This window comes from Marmota marmota, unplaced genomic scaffold, assembly GCF_001458135.2.
Source record: "Marmota marmota marmota unplaced genomic scaffold, marMar, whole genome shotgun sequence".
Lineage (NCBI taxonomy): Eukaryota > Metazoa > Chordata > Mammalia > Rodentia > Sciuridae > Marmota > Marmota marmota.
In genome coordinates, this window is record NW_025999914.1 from 457,709 (window position 1) to 473,234 (window position 15,526).

Sequence of the window (15,526 nt, forward strand, 5' to 3'; positions counted from 1 at the left end):
GGGTGGGGTGGTAGTTCTGGGAATTGAACCCAGGGGTACTTTACCACTAACATACATCCCTAGTCCATTTAATTTTTTGTTTTGATATAGAGTTTCACTTAGTTGCTGAGGGTCTTGCTAAGTTCTTGAATTTGCCATCCTCCTGTCTCAGCCTCCTGAGTTGCTGGAATTACAGCATGCCCCACTGGGTCCAGTGGCATAGGTTCTTGCTATCAGACCATATTTACAGACATAGACCTTATTGTCCCTCTAGATACTCTTTATTTTCACTTTTCTTCTTACATATAAATGTTTCCCAGGGTTCCAGCTCCCCATAATCTTTCTGTAGCCATTATAACTACTGTGCTAAAGGCCAACAACTCTATGTTGACTTCTCTCTGTCTGAAAACCCTTTCCTTGTTTCCTTGTCTAACTTTCACTCATCTCCATGAAGACTTTTCTGACCTGTTACTGAGATTTAGGTACTTTACCATTTTGCTCTTCTAGCATCCTATGCATGCCTTCATCAAGACACTTAATCCACTGAACTATAATTGCTTCTTTATAGTAAACAGTTAATAACATTTAAGATTTATTGAACCAGGTGCAATGGCACATGCCTATAATTACATCTACTTGGGATGCTAAAGTAGGATCACAATTTCATGGCCAACCGCATCCATTTAGCAATATCCTGTCTCAAAAATTAAAAAGTGCTAGGGATGTAGCTCAGTGGAAGAATGACCCTGGGTTCAATCCTCAGTACTGGGAGAAAAAAAAATACATACATATATATATATATATATATATATATATATATATATAGAGAGAGAGAGAGAGAGAGAGAGAGAGAAATAGAGAGCAGGGCTTGGGATATAGCTCAATGGTAGAACACTTGCCTAGCATGCAAAAGGCCCAGGGTTCAATCTTCAATACCACAAAAAGAAAAGAAACAGAGCAGTAGAGGTTCAAGGAGTTGTCCTTTATTTCTTCAGCGCTTAAGAGACTAGCACATAACAAGCCATCAGTAATGATTTATGAATATTCTGACACTGGATTTAATGAACATATAACCAGTAATAATTATTTATTTACATTAAAATATTTTTTTAGTTGTAGATGGACACAATACCTTTGTTTATTTATTTTTATGTGGTGCTGAGGATCGAACCCAGTCCTTCACGTGTGTGAGGCAAGCACTCTACCACTGAGCTATAGCCCCAATCCCTACTTATTTTTTCTGTATCTTTTAACAAGCCCATTTTTTTACTTGTTTTTTTGAGACAAGGTCTTGCTAAGTTGCGGAGGGCCCCACCAAATTGCTGAGAGTGGCCTTGAACTTTCAGTCTTCTACCTTGGACTTCCAAGTCATTGGGATTACAGAGCCACCACACTTGGCTCTCTCTCATCATTTTGAGAATTTTCAAATCCTTCAGAAATATTGAAAGAATAATACATGTAATGTCTTTGTGTACCAGCAGTTGTCAATTTCCTATTGCATTTGTGTGTTCTTACTCTTTGCACACACACATTTGAAAGTTTCAGCATTCATTTTCTGCTAATAAGACTATTGTTCTTTTGTGACCATGAACTATCATACCAGCTAAGAAAGTTCTGTGTCAGGGGTTAATAACCATTATCTAGCTGGGGATGTAGCTCAACAGCAGAGCACTTACCTACCATGTGCTAGGGCCTGACTTTGATCCCTTTGATCCCCAGCACTTGCAAAAAATAAATAAATAAATAAAGATTGGGCATAACCATTGTTTATAAAGGATTAGATAGTAAACATTTTCAGCTTTACAGGTGATACCCTTTGTGGCAGCTGCTCAACTCTGCCATTGTATTGGGAAAGCAGATATAAACAATATCTAAACAAATGGATGTAGCAGTATTATAATAAAGGAATCCAAAATAAGGTAATAAGGTCCAGGCTTTACTTGGTTTTCTGGGCTATAGTTTGCCTACCCCATTCTAATATTTCATTCACATTTGGACTTCTGAATTTTTCAAAAAAAAATTTGTAGCTTTTTAAAATTATTATTTCACACATTGCATTTAGTGCTCTCCTTAATGTAGAATAATAACCTCCCAATACCTTCCTTTTATTTTTGAGCCCATGCCTGTTATAAATGAGCTGCAGTCTGGATTTATCTCAAAGTTTTCATTATTAGATTCATGGTAAACATTTTTAGTAGAAATGCTGTATAGATGATAAAGCACTATTGTTGTTGCTAAGTTTGATCATTCGGTAAATTTGTGACTGCCAAATATCTCCATTTTCTCCTTTGTAACTAAGTAGCCATTGGTTTGGGGTTTTTTTGAGACTGAGAATGTCTATTGTCACACTCCTTTCACCTAGTGGTTTTAGTAGTCCTTGATTGAATAATTCATTTTGAGGGCTGCAAAAATGGTGATTTTTCAAATCTATTATTTCTGCCATGTTAGATGGCAATCTTCTATAAAACAATGTTTTCTCATTTTATTTATGTGCTTAGGAATGGTTACTTTAGGAAAAAAACAAATAAATAGTAGAAAGCTTATAAATCCAAGAAGAATTGATATTGTTATTATTGTTACTACTAACATTACTACTTCTGTGATTCTTGTTATTATATTCTTAGGAGTACTCCTGAGAATACAGTCAAAAGAAAGTTCTCCAAAACAGAGCAGTCTGAAATTGGGGATGGCAGCTGCATTGGTGAGTGCTCATTCCATTTCTCCTCTGAATCTGAAGAAGAAGAAACTTTGGGTAATGAAGGAGGATTGATATGTTACCAGAGTCCTAGATTCTCTGGGCCCCAGTAGACCAGATGCAGATACCCAGTGTCTCAAGAATACAATCAAAGAGAAAAAATGGTGATGAAGCAAGAAAGAAATTTATTAATCAGTATGGTTACACTGAGAAAAAAACAAGCGGATGAGCATCCTAAACCTTGTCTTCTGGGTTCTGACAAGAGCTTCAGGAATATATAGGAGAAAGACAAAAAGTGGTAGCAAGAAGTCTTAGTCAAAGTGTAGTCTGGTTGACCATTATATCAGATCTGGTTCTGCGAGGTCCTGCTGGCTCTAGGAAAATAGTTATTACTTGAGGAGGCAATTTGGTTCCCATGATGACACAATTGTTCCCATGTAGTGGAGCATCCTTGATCCCATCATGGGGTGATCTGCCTGCAGATCCTAAAATTCTTGAAAATATCTTAAGGCTTGAAAGGCTGAAATAAGAGAGGTTGAGTAAATGTAGAGTTAATGAATATTACATTACCAATATTTAAAAAGACACTTCTTATTAACATGTCTATATGCAGAGTTGAGCAGAAATCTGACCCAAAGTTTAAGGTAGCAAAGGAAATAGCTGTAGGACCAAGTGAAGAGTCAATACTTTTAGTAAAAGCAGCCTTTAAGTCCCTGTTATAAGTACTCTACTTGAAAACAAGGATTCAAGCTGTAAGGAAATAGGAAAGGCCTTGGACAGAGCCATTTACAAATAATTCAGGCAGTTGTGTAATGAAGAAATCACAGAACTTGAGAGACTTTGAGCCATCTCTGAAAGATCTGCCAATAGTGGCTGAGCCTGAGACGAAGAACAGACCCTGGAGCTGCTGGTGCTCCAGCAATTCCCAGCCATCCTGCTCAAGGAGTCCCAGGACTGAGTGCAGGACCATTGGCCAGAGAGTAGGGAGGACTTGGTTGTTGTACTGGAGCATTTGTAGCAGGAGAAACAGGACAAGAGGAGATAGAAATCAGATGTGCTCTTTTGCAGGAAAACTAGAATTAAGCCTCTCCCCAGACAGCTGGGTGTGAGCACAGTTCAGTTTCTTTCCTGTCTGGGTATTCATCTTTATAGGTCTTAACATCAGCCTTACTTGATCCCTACTGGAAGGAAACTGAATGTGCTCTAGATTTCCCTCCCATATTCTTTGCCACTTTGGGGTTTCTTTTTTCTATCTTTGAAGTGTTTTTGCAACAAGTTTCCTAAATCTACATGTACTTAATTATCTCTACATGTACCTAATTATCTGTAAAACCCAAACCAGGCAAAGAAATAAAAAATGTTTGTGGAAGAAGCAGCCCCTCTGAAAAGAGGGCAAGAACAGCAGGTCCTATCCAAGTGTGACATTCAAAAACCTGAGAAAGAGAAGGGTAAGAACTAAATTGCATGTTTTTGCTTATGAGGTGAGAGAGGCTGTGCACTTCCCTTTGAGGCCCTACCAGCAACGTTGGTGTTTTGTTTGTTTTTGTTTAAAACCTTTATTTTATTTATTTATTTATTTATTTTTATGTGGTGCTGAGGATCGAACCCATTGCCTCTCATGTGCTAGGTGAGCGCTCTTCCGCTGAGCCACAACCCCAGCCCCAACCTTGGTGTTTTGTGTTTTGTTTTCGAGTTAGACTTATTGAGGTATAACTTACATCAGTAGAATTCACTGTAACTCTACCAATCAGTGAGTTTTCACAAACATGAGAAAAGTATAGTCTTCTAATCAGCACCACAATCAAGATATAAAAAATACTCATCACTCTAGGCATTTTAGTTGAATAAAACACCCCAAAAGGTGAATCTGGACTTTCATCTTGCTCTTCTTCCCTTTTACTATAGGAATGAATTTTAGAAGTAGTACAGTTTTCCTCTGAAGGCAAAGAATCTCGGCCACATGTTTCATTACTTTTTTTCTCCCTTTCTTTTGCTACTATTTGAGGATTGATCCCAGGGATGTTCTACCACTGAGCTACATCCCCAGGGGTTTTTTTATTTTTTGAGACAGTTGTTGAGGATCTTGCTAAATTTCTGAGGGTGGCTTCAAATTTGCAATCCTCCTTCCTCAGCCTCCTTTGTTTCTGGGATTATAGGCTTGCACCACTACACCCAACTCATTTTTTCTTATCTCCTTCAAATTATTGTAAATAGCAACTGTCTTTTTTTAATACTTTTTTACTATCAATGGATCTTTATTTTATTTTTTTTATATGCAGTACTGAGAATCGAACCCAGTGCCTCATACATGCTAGGCAAGTGCTCTAACCCCAGCCCAAATAGCAATTATCTTTTATTTCTTAATGTCACCTGGATTTTTCTATTCTACTCTTAATTTCTTTGTTACTAAAATCCCTCTTTTTCTGTTTCTTACATTTTTCTTTTCTTCTTTTTAGTCTGATATAATCCCTGCTTCTTTCTCTCTCTCTTCCTCCCTTCCATTGAAACTACCTTCTGCTCATACTTCATTATTTGAATACAAATTCATTAATGTTTCTCTTTTCCTTAAAACCTTTATCTGTATGTATGGTACTTAGAATTGGGTACTCTACCAGTGAGCTATATCCCCAAACCTTTTTATTTTTTATTTTGAGACAGTGTCTTGCTAAGTTACTCAGGCTGGTCTCAAACTTGCAGTCCTCCTACCTTAGCCTCCCAAATTGCTGGGATTACCATTGTGTGCCACCATGCCTGGCTTAAAAACCTTTTAATAAGCTGAATAATATCATTTTTCTATAAAATTTTATAATAAAAAATTAAAATAAGATAAAAATCACTACCTTAACTCCCAGTTTCATTAACAAAGGCCTCACATGGCCTGTTATCAGTCTTATGTTCACTAGAATAACCAGTTTGTCCCAGTTTTTTTGAGACTTTTAGCAGTGACAGTTACACATCCTAAGAAATCCCTCAGTCCTAAATTGGGACAATTAGTTGCCTTTTGTCCCACCTACTCATATTGTATTTTTCTATCATGCCAGGCAATGTTCCATTTCCTACTTTCTCCTTGCGGTTTCTCTCTTTTGAACCTTTTTTGCCTTGTTTTTTTTTTTAATCTGGAACAATTTTTTTCCTGCTCTCCCTGACTACTTCCTACTCATCCTTCAAGATATATCTTAGATATCACTTCCCCAAGTCTGGGTTAGTTTCCCCAGTTATGCTTCCAGAGCAGCAAGGTTTCTCATGTCATAGAATAGATGATATTCCATTATAGTTTCTGGTCTACTTCTTTTTTTTTCTTGCCAGACTAAAAGGGCAGGGACTTTATTTGTGGCATTTTGTTTTGTTTATTTTGTTTTTCTTTGAGTCACCGTCCTTGAGTAGACAATCAATAAATGTCTATTGCTGAATGACTGATTTTCTTTCTTTCTTTTTAAATTTTTTTTTTTTTTTTTTAGTTGTAGATGGACACAATAACTTTTTTTTTTTTTTTCATGTGGTACTGAAGATTGAACCCAGTGCCTCATGCGTGGTAGGCAGGCACTCTAACACTGAGCTATAGCCCCAGCTTGGCTGATTTTATTTCTAAAGTCATCCTTTACTTATTGCCCACTAGGCTGTTCAGTTTGAGTCTGCTTCAAATTCCCTTTCTTCTGAGAGTCTCCTGAGTAAATTAGCTGAAAGAAAGGGGCCTACCATTTTCTGAATGACTTTGAAGAAATGAACTTATAAACAATGACAGGTATATATTTTAAAACAAAAAGTGAATGTAATGATAATAAATTCCTGAGAATGTTCCTTATCCTCTGGATCTGTTGAAATGTTATTTTATATTCAAAGTTCCGGTTATTTTTTGTTTTAATCCCCCTCCTTCCTTTTAGTTATACATATCATGTTATTGTTGAAAAAGAATCTCCTCTGTTTCCTTCCCTTCCTTCTCTTAGTCTTTCACTTCTTCATCCTGTGTAGATTACTTCATTCTATTAAAAAGAGCTTTAATCCACAGTGTAGTCCATTATTTATTATATTATTTAATATCTCCACTCCTCACATGTGACTACTTTCTCTGATGCCTTCTTACTAATCCCTTCATGTTCACTTTTACTTTTGGCTCCCATCTCTTCTTTACTTTTTAATATCTGCTACCTTTCATTTGATCACACTGATTAACCTTCAGGTGTTTTTTAGAGCTGCTTAGGGTCTCACTCTTCTATTTTGTCTATCCAGTACCCCATTCTTACTTTGCGTGTCTATTCATATTCCAGGCCTTAAAAGCCATTTTCCCATCATCCTTCACATCCTTCTGCCTGTGTGTTTGAACATAGGTTTTCCTTCATCTTCACATAATTTCAGCCTTACGACTCAAATCTATATTCATAAAACATTTTTCTAAAAAAAAATACCACTTGTTTAGTGTCTGCTATGTACCAGGCACTGTGCTAGTCTCTTGAACTATTGGGGTTGGGGTGGAGGAAATAGTCATATGAAATTGTAAAAAGTCATATGAGATATAAAAAGTCTGTTGAACCTATATAGGAAACCAGTTACTGCTGTCCACGAAGATTAGGATTTTCATGAACACATTACCCTCAAGTTTTTATGGTTCAATGGTTTTTGATTTATTGATAAGGATACTGAGCCCAGAGGACTTAAATTACTTTATAAAATTGTGTAGCTAGTTGGCATCACATCTACATTTCTTCATTTTCACTTAAAGTGCCATCCCTTTCTTATTGGCCTGAGGAACCGCAATTGAGCTAGTTTCCCCCCGCCCCCCCCCCATGTAATGAAACATTTTCAAGACTGTACAGTCAAAAACAATTGGTTTGCTTGTTTTCTAGCTTCTCTGTGTGTGGTGTGTATCACATGATAAAACTTAAGCCACTGAAAAGAAGTCATCCTTCACCGCAACCCTCTGTCCTTCCCTGAAGGTCACTATTAACAATTTCTTATATATCATTCTATGTACTTTATACAAACACAAGCAACCACAGCATTTTTACTTTGCACACATGGCTTGATTTCATTTTTTTTTCTCCTAGTTGCAGATTCCTTTTCCCAAGCACCAAAAAACAGGTAATTAGTGATATATATTTAATGTTTCAGGTGAAGAGACAAGGATTAAGAACGGGAATCTTGTTTTAGTGACCAACTCTTGTGGAAAAGTGGAATCATCTAGGAAAATTTCTGAACCTATAGAAGCTCTTTATGAAGACTCTGATTTGGGAAGGGAGCAGGCTAAGCCCAAGGAGAAGACTGACTATAAATGCTGAGAATGTAGGGAGGGAATTATCCAGCATTCAGACCTGATTGAACATGGACTTGTACCCATGGGAGAAAAGCTCAGTGAATCTGAAGGCTGTCAGAGTTCTACTCTTACTGGACATCAGAAAATTCTTTCTAGAGAGAAAGGTCATCAGTGCCATGAATGTGGGAAAGTCTTTCAGAGAAGCTCACATCTTGTCAGACATCAGAAAATCCATCTTGGTGAGAAGCCATATCAGTGCAAAGAGTGTAGAAAAGTCTTCAGCCAGAATGCAGGCCTTTTGGAACATCTCAGAATCCATACTGGAGAGAAACCTTATCTATGTATCCATTGTGGAAAGAACTTTAGGCGTAGCTCTCACCTTAATCGACACCAGAGAATTCATAGTCAGGAGGAACCTTGTGAATGCAAGGAGTGTGGAAAAACATTTAGTCAGGCCTTGCTCCTCACCCACCATCAGAGAATCCACAGTCATTCCAAAAGCCATCAGTGTAATGAGTGTGGGAAAACCTTCAGTTTGACCTCAGACCTTATTCGACATCATAGGATTCACACTGGAGAAAAACCTTTCAAGTGTAATGTATGCCAGAAAGCATTCCGACTTAACTCACACCTCAATCAGCACATAAGAATCCACAACGAAGAAAAGCCCTATGAGTGTAATGAATGTGGAGAAGCCTTCAGACAGAAGTCAGGTCTCTTTCAGCATCAGAGACACCACCACAAAGGCAAACTGGCTTGATGAGGTGTTCTCTTCCTGTAGAACGTCAGAAAGTATACATTGAGAAGCAAACAGCACTTTAGGAAAAGTTATTCTGGCCAACATCAGAATTCTTAGGGATTGAGTTGGAAGCTGTTTGCCTCTATTCTCTGTCCTTTGCTTTCCTTGAAGTTAGTTTTGGAGCCAAATAATTTCACCCTAGACAGTATAGTGAGATCAGAGTTAAATAGCATTCTTTACTATAAGACTTCTCAGAATTTTTAATGTGTTAATGAATGATTATGGATCTCCAAGAAATAGCCTCATGACTGAGTGAGGTCTTTGAAATTATCAGCAAATATAATGTCCACTGATTCATTAGACTTGTGTCAGTCAGGGGCAGGTTGATATTTTTTGCAAATGATATAGCAACAGACTCCTATAAAACTCATGATGTTTGGAAGTATACCACTCTCAAAGTTGTCTTAAAGTATGGGTTAATAGTGAATTCTTTTCCCTAACAGGCTGTACCCCTCCCTCCCACTAGCCTTACCTTTATCCCTCCAACTCTACCCCCCATGCACAGAGGAAGCATTTTGGAAAGCAAGGATGATCCTTTCCTGGTTAATAATAGAACTTGCCTTCAGAATTATGTCATTTCATTTTTACATTTTCTATCCCCACCCCAGTATCTCATTAATTCAAGATATTAATCAAAGTTTTACAGTCTGTGGAAGAGATATTACATTTTGAACTGTACTGAATTAATCCAAATAGCAACTGTCTTACTTGGTAACTCCAGTGCCAGTACAGTAACTACTGCATATATACTATTCAATAAATATCCACCGAAAGATATTGGACTTATTCCCTTTAATATTGATGATGCAGTTTTTAAATGTTGCTTGTTTGGGAATTCTTTGAAAGTCAAACAATAAAATCATCTTGGAGAGAAGATTATGATCTTTATATCATGAATAATGAAGTTTCATGATAATGACAAAGAATCTTAAGCTTAGAGTAGTCCATTCCCAAGCATAATAATAGCATCACTAACTGGTCAGTAGTAGCTGCATAAGGTACTGCTCTTTGGAGAAGCTGTCTTAGTTCACCAGTGTGGGAAAATTAGTGAATCCTCACAATGCAATGTCCACTAATATATCCATTGTGGAAAGAACTTTAGGCTCAGCTCTTACCAGACAATTGTTAACACCAGACAATTCAGTCAAGAGGAACCTTGTGAGTGCAAAGAATATAAAAAAACTTTAGTCAGGTCCTGCTGTTCACTCACTATCAGAGAAGCCAGTCACTCTAAAAGCCATCAGTGTAATTATGGTTAAATCTAGGTTCAGCCAGGCATGGTGGTGCACACCTGTAATCTCAGCCACTCGGGAGGCTGAGGCAGAAGAATTGCAAGTTCAAAGCCAGCCTCAGCAAAAGCAAGGCACTAAGCAATTCAGTGAGACCCTGTCTCTAAATAAAATACAAAATAGGACTGGGGATATTGCTCAATGGTCCAATGCCCCTGAGTTCAATCCCCAGTACCCCCCCCCAAAAAAAAAAAAAAAAAACAACTAGGTTCAGCTACATAGCTTAAACACACACACACACACAAAACACACAAATAGTAGTCACAGTAGTGAGTTATTAAAAGTTTTTCTATTTAATATAGAAGAGTCCAGTATTGAAAAAGTAGTTCCACAGTATCACTAGGGTCCTAGATTTCTGCCTTTTGATTCTACCATCCTGGTCCATGTCATCAGTATTTAAGGTCCTTGTTTCATCTCTCTGTGGCTGCTCAAACTCTGGCCATCACATCTAAAATGTGGACAAAAGACAAAAAGAATAAAAAGAGGCTTCTGTCAATTTATTCAGCTTCCTTTGAACAGTCATTCCCAAAACTGCTTAGCACATATGTCTTGATCAAAACTTTGAGGAAAGAAAGCAGAAAAGGGTATTTTTTCTTTTCTGCAGAGTGCTTACTGAATGTTAGGTTTCTTTCATTAAGAACAAAGGAATGAATGTCAGAATAGGCACTTAGCAATCTTTGGGCCACTTCCTATCTTTCCATTCAATCTTACTGAGTGCAAGCTGACCAGAAGCAACAGTTAATACCATTTTCTAGAGGAAGACCAAATAGGGGAAGCAGCTGTAACTTTTTGGAACACAAAAATTTCATGAAAAGTCAGTTGTATTTCCCCCAATTACAATTTTTTTCTTTGTGATGCTGGGGATTGAACTCAGGGCCTCAGATGCTAGGCAAGCCCTCTACATCCTAGTTCCCTAGCTACATCCTTAGTCCCCTCCCCCAATATTTTTAAATGCTATGCTGAGATCAGTAACTAAAAATTTAGCTCCCTGTTATAATTTAAATCTATTTGATTCTGTTCAGTTAAAGAAGAAAAGTACATAGAGTATTATGAGAAAGCAATTAAGCCAAGCACAATGGCATACAACTGTAATCCCAGCAATTTGGGAGGCTGAGGCAGGAGGATCGCAAGTTCGAAGCCAGCCTCAGCAACTTAGGCCCTAACTTAGCAAGACTGTCTCAAAATAAAAAGCAGGGAATATAGCTCAGTGGTAAAGTATCCCTGGATTCAATCCCCAGTACCAATAAATAAATAGATAGATAGATAAATAAATATTACTGGGAAGTTTTGACTTTTCTCAATCAGAGCTGTCCCCTGAAAGTCCCCCTCCTCCTTTTATTTTCCTGATTAAAGCTTTGTCTGTATATTTGTGCTTACTTTGACTAATATTCAGTTTTGGCCATCATCAAATCACAAGTCCCCATCTCTAGTATCATTTCCACCATTATAGTTTCATATAGGTTTATTTAGGTAAGCAGATACATATTCAAGGGAGAATTAGTGACCTATGGGATTAAGTAAGGAATACATATTCAAGGGAGAATATGGGCCATATCAAGAGTGAGAGATGTGTTTTGGGGGTTCCAAGAGATGTTACTGGTATCCTAGGCCAAAGGGTAGGGGACCTGACTTCAAGGAGTCCCAACAATCCACAGGGTCTGATAAAAGTAAACATGGTTTTACCATATGATTGATTTAGGATAGGAGGAATAAAAAGTAGAAAGGAGACCTACAGGAAGGACAAGGAAATTAAATTTGACTTCAGAAGTTCTACACACTTTTCCAGGTCTGTCTCTTCCAGGTCTGTTACTCCCAAATTCCTGTAAATCTACCTCTGCACTGTTAATTAACACCCCAATAAATGGGTTAAGCAAAGAAAGATATGATATCATGAGGATCCCAAAATTTGGGGAACTTTACAGTGCTATCTACTGATAAGATAGCAAAGATCATGTTAGTGAGGATCCTGAGATTGAGCAGATCACCAGAAACCATCTTGAGATTGCTGGACTGATTCCTACATAGCTTTCTGATTAAGATAAGATAGATAGATAGTAAAACAAATAGACACTTAAGAAAATGCCCCCCAAAAGAGGCTTCTCCATGAAATTATCCTGTACAAACATTCCAACCAACTGCTTTGTCCTGGGCTGAGGGTCGGGGGACAGACCTGAGTAAAAGCTACAGATTCAAGAGCTAACCAATCAGTGTTTCAGGCTGAACCAATAGCCTTGGCACCTTTCCAATATCCGATTAGCTTGGATATTGATCACTGCTCCTACCCAGTAGCTATATAAACCCTTACAAATCAGTACACTTAATTGGCAACCTGCTATCAGGTAGCTTCTTGCCCAGCAAGAGAGCTCTGCTTCCTTTGTTCTCACTTAAATAAATCATACTCCTTTTAGTCTCATCTTCTGTTTCTGACAATAATCCAGAAAGAAGTCACAGATGGCTGGAGACTGTTGCAATACTGAAGCAGAAGAGGCTGAAAATTCCATTTAAAAAATTTTTTTAGTTGCATATACACATATGCTGAGGATCAAACCCAGTGTCTCACATGTGCTAGGCAAGCACTGCACCACTGAACTACAACCCCTGAAAATTCATTTCATTCCATACCCATGCCTCCCCAAGTTTCCTTTAAAAAAAGAGCTTGGAACCCCCCAAACATATCTCTCACTCTTGATATGGCCCACATTCTCCCTTGAATATGTATTCCTTGCTTAATCCCATAGGTCACTAATTCTCCCTTGAATATGTAGCTGCTTCCATAAATAAACCTCTGTGCCTCTGACTAGCACATGCTGAAATTCTTTTTCATCATGTATTCCATGAACTCCACTGGTCCTAAGTCAATTCCCCCTTTTTCTCCCGGAACTCCTCAAACACTTCTTTAGATTTATCTCTTCTTCTGTGACATGATCACCCTCCTTGGTGACTCAAAGGAGTTAAAAACTTGTGTCCACACAAAAACCTGCGCACAGAATTGCCAAAACTTAAAAGAAAGCAAGGTGGCTTTCAGTAGGTTAATGGATAATTAAAGGGCCTGTTTTTAAGAGGTATTTTATGTTTTTACTATTGGATTAAACATCTTTTTACATGTTGGTTTGGTAGTGGAGTCTCAGAGGCATGACCCTGAAGATCCAATAAATCAGATCTGGCAACTCACCTCAAAAACTAAAAAGGAAAGTTAATGATGAAAAGAGCTTTAATCAGTGTGGCTACATTGGGAAGATGAGGAGACCCGTATACTTAGCCTTGTATTCAAAGGGCTGACAATGAATTTGAGGTTTTATAGAAAGGGAAATAAAGGCAAGATTTAGGGGATTTGTATAGCTGGAGGCTTCTCACAGTTAACAAAGCAGAGTGTGTTAATCAGGTGTAGTCAGTCTATCATCTCAGGATTGGTCAGGTTGGGCCTTGTCCCAGACAAGAAGTTGCTGTTGCATGGCTGGGAAGGTGACTTTGGCTCATCATGTGATGTTTATAACATCAGACCTTGTTCCTAGGGAGCAAAGTAGATGAATGCAAAATGGAAGCAGAGATGCTTTTAACCATCCATTGGACATTTGCCAGCAAAAGTGAGGAGTCACTCACTGAGCTATATTCGTAGCCCTTTTTAATTTGCATTTTGAAACAGGGTCTCACTAAATTGCCCAAGCTGGCTTCAAACTTGTGCTCCTCTTGCCTCAGCCTCCAAAACTTCTGGAAATACAGGGATGGACCACTGCACTCAGCAAGTCTCCTTTTACTCTTAATTCCCTTAAAAATTAGAAGAAAACTAGGTGGCTTTCAGTAGGTTAATGGATAATTAAAGAGCCTGTTTTTAAAAGGTGTTTTATGTTTTTACTATTGGATTAAACATCCTTTTACATGTTGGTTTGGTAGTGGAGTCTCAGAGGCATGACCCTGAAGATCCAATAAATCTTGAGTTTTCAGTGTACACATAGCTCAGAGACACTGGGTTCGAACATCAGCACCACATAAGTAAATAAAATTAAATAAATAAAGGTATTGTGTCCATCTACAATTTAAAAAATATATTTTAAAAATATTCTTAAAAAAATTAAATAGAGAACTATCAAAAAGTGTAAATATATATGCCCTTTGATCAGTTTCAATATGTAGTACCACCCAATAAATATACTCATAAAAGAAAGTAAAGCTATTGAATGACATTCCTTACATCATTGCTTATAAAGAGAAAATTTAACCTACACAGACATCAATAGGGATAAGTTATGGTATACCATACAACAGAATACCATTAGCTATAATAAGTAGATATAGAAAGATCCCCAAGCTATCTTAGCTGAAAAAGAAAAGGTACAAAATTACATTATGGTATCATAAGTGTTCTAAAAGATATGTGCACATTTATTCAGTAAACAAAATGTTCGTTGACTGATACTATATGGTAAGTAGTGTCCTGGGATGATATGTCAAAAATAAATAAATAAATAAAGATAGATACCATTAACCCTGAGTATTGAAACACTTCATTTTGTAGTCTTCATGAACTTGAGTTTTCAGTGTACACATTTTTTTAGTTTCTTTAAATTTTTTTAGTTTCTTCCATTTATCAAATTATAATTGTTTATTGATGAGCGTGGTGGTGCATATGTATAATTCCAGAGACTTTGGAGGCTATGGCAGGAGGAATCACAAATTTGAGACCAGTCTGGGAAATTTAGCGAGACCCAATAAATAAATAAATAGCTGTGGGAGACCAACCTTACACGTGACTGAGTCACACTCCCCGGCTGGTTGCTAAGACACTCAGTTGCAGAAATGTGGCAGAGCTTTCCCCACCCTTCTTGGGTCCAAGGGTCAGTGTCTCCTGCATGGGTGTGTCTTGCTAAAGCCCCCTGGGTGAAACTATGCTCACCTGTTCCTTTGTAATATAACCCCTTGCCCTGTTTAGGATAGAATCTTCCATGGAAGTGCCTTGTGTGTGTCCCCTTCTCTTACTATGCCCTTGGGTGTGGCCTACTCAGGTGTCAGTCAACCTGCTGACAGTGGACATCATGAAGATAAACTCAGCCCCCTGAAATTTGACCCCTTGCCTCATTTGAATAGCTTCTCCTCAGCCCAGTTAGCCCAGTTTAACTGGAGTGACCCCTGAGCCTTTTAGTCTCCAGAACAGAACCCGGCAAATAGCTACCGACATAACTCAGTGGTAGAGTGCCCCTGAGTTTAATCCCCAGTACTGGAGTGGGGAAAAAAGAAATATAAAAATTTATTGATCACCTCCTCCCCAGCCTGTGCCTGTGAGGAAGCCAAGGACAGATATGGCTTTGCCTTTACCATGCTGTTGGGTTTTTGTTTGGTTTTCTACTGGGGATTGAACAGAAGGGAGCTCTATGGCTGAAGAACATCCCCATCCTTTAAAAATTATTTTGGAACTTGAGACCCAATTGCTTCAATTAGTAGTTGGGATTTCAGGTGAGGGCTACCCCTTCCCCTTATTTGGGGGAGTTTGTGTTGTCTCCCCCCACCCCCACACCCCCGCC

The 15,526-nt window shown here is 38.1% G+C and overlaps 2 protein-coding genes across 9 annotated transcripts in view; both read left to right on the forward strand.

Annotated features, from left to right (window-relative positions):
* Zscan26 (zinc finger and SCAN domain containing 26) overlaps positions 1-9,595 on the forward strand; it is a 12,600-nt gene extending 3,005 nt beyond the window's left edge. The window contains 2 exon segments of the mRNA XM_048799957.1: positions 2,604-2,680; positions 7,781-9,595. Coding sequence (XP_048655914.1) covers positions 2,604-2,680; positions 7,781-8,682 — 979 coding nt within the window. The 3' untranslated portion in view covers positions 8,683-9,595.
* Pgbd1 (piggyBac transposable element derived 1) overlaps positions 1-15,526 on the forward strand; it is a 31,304-nt gene that overhangs the window by 3,202 nt on the left and 12,576 nt on the right. For all 8 annotated transcript variants that reach the window (XM_048799936.1, XM_048799939.1, XM_048799941.1 and 5 more), the window contains exon 2: positions 2,604-2,680. The gene's annotated coding sequence lies outside the window, so the exon portion shown is untranslated. The remainder of the gene's footprint in view (positions 1-2,603; positions 2,681-15,526) is intronic.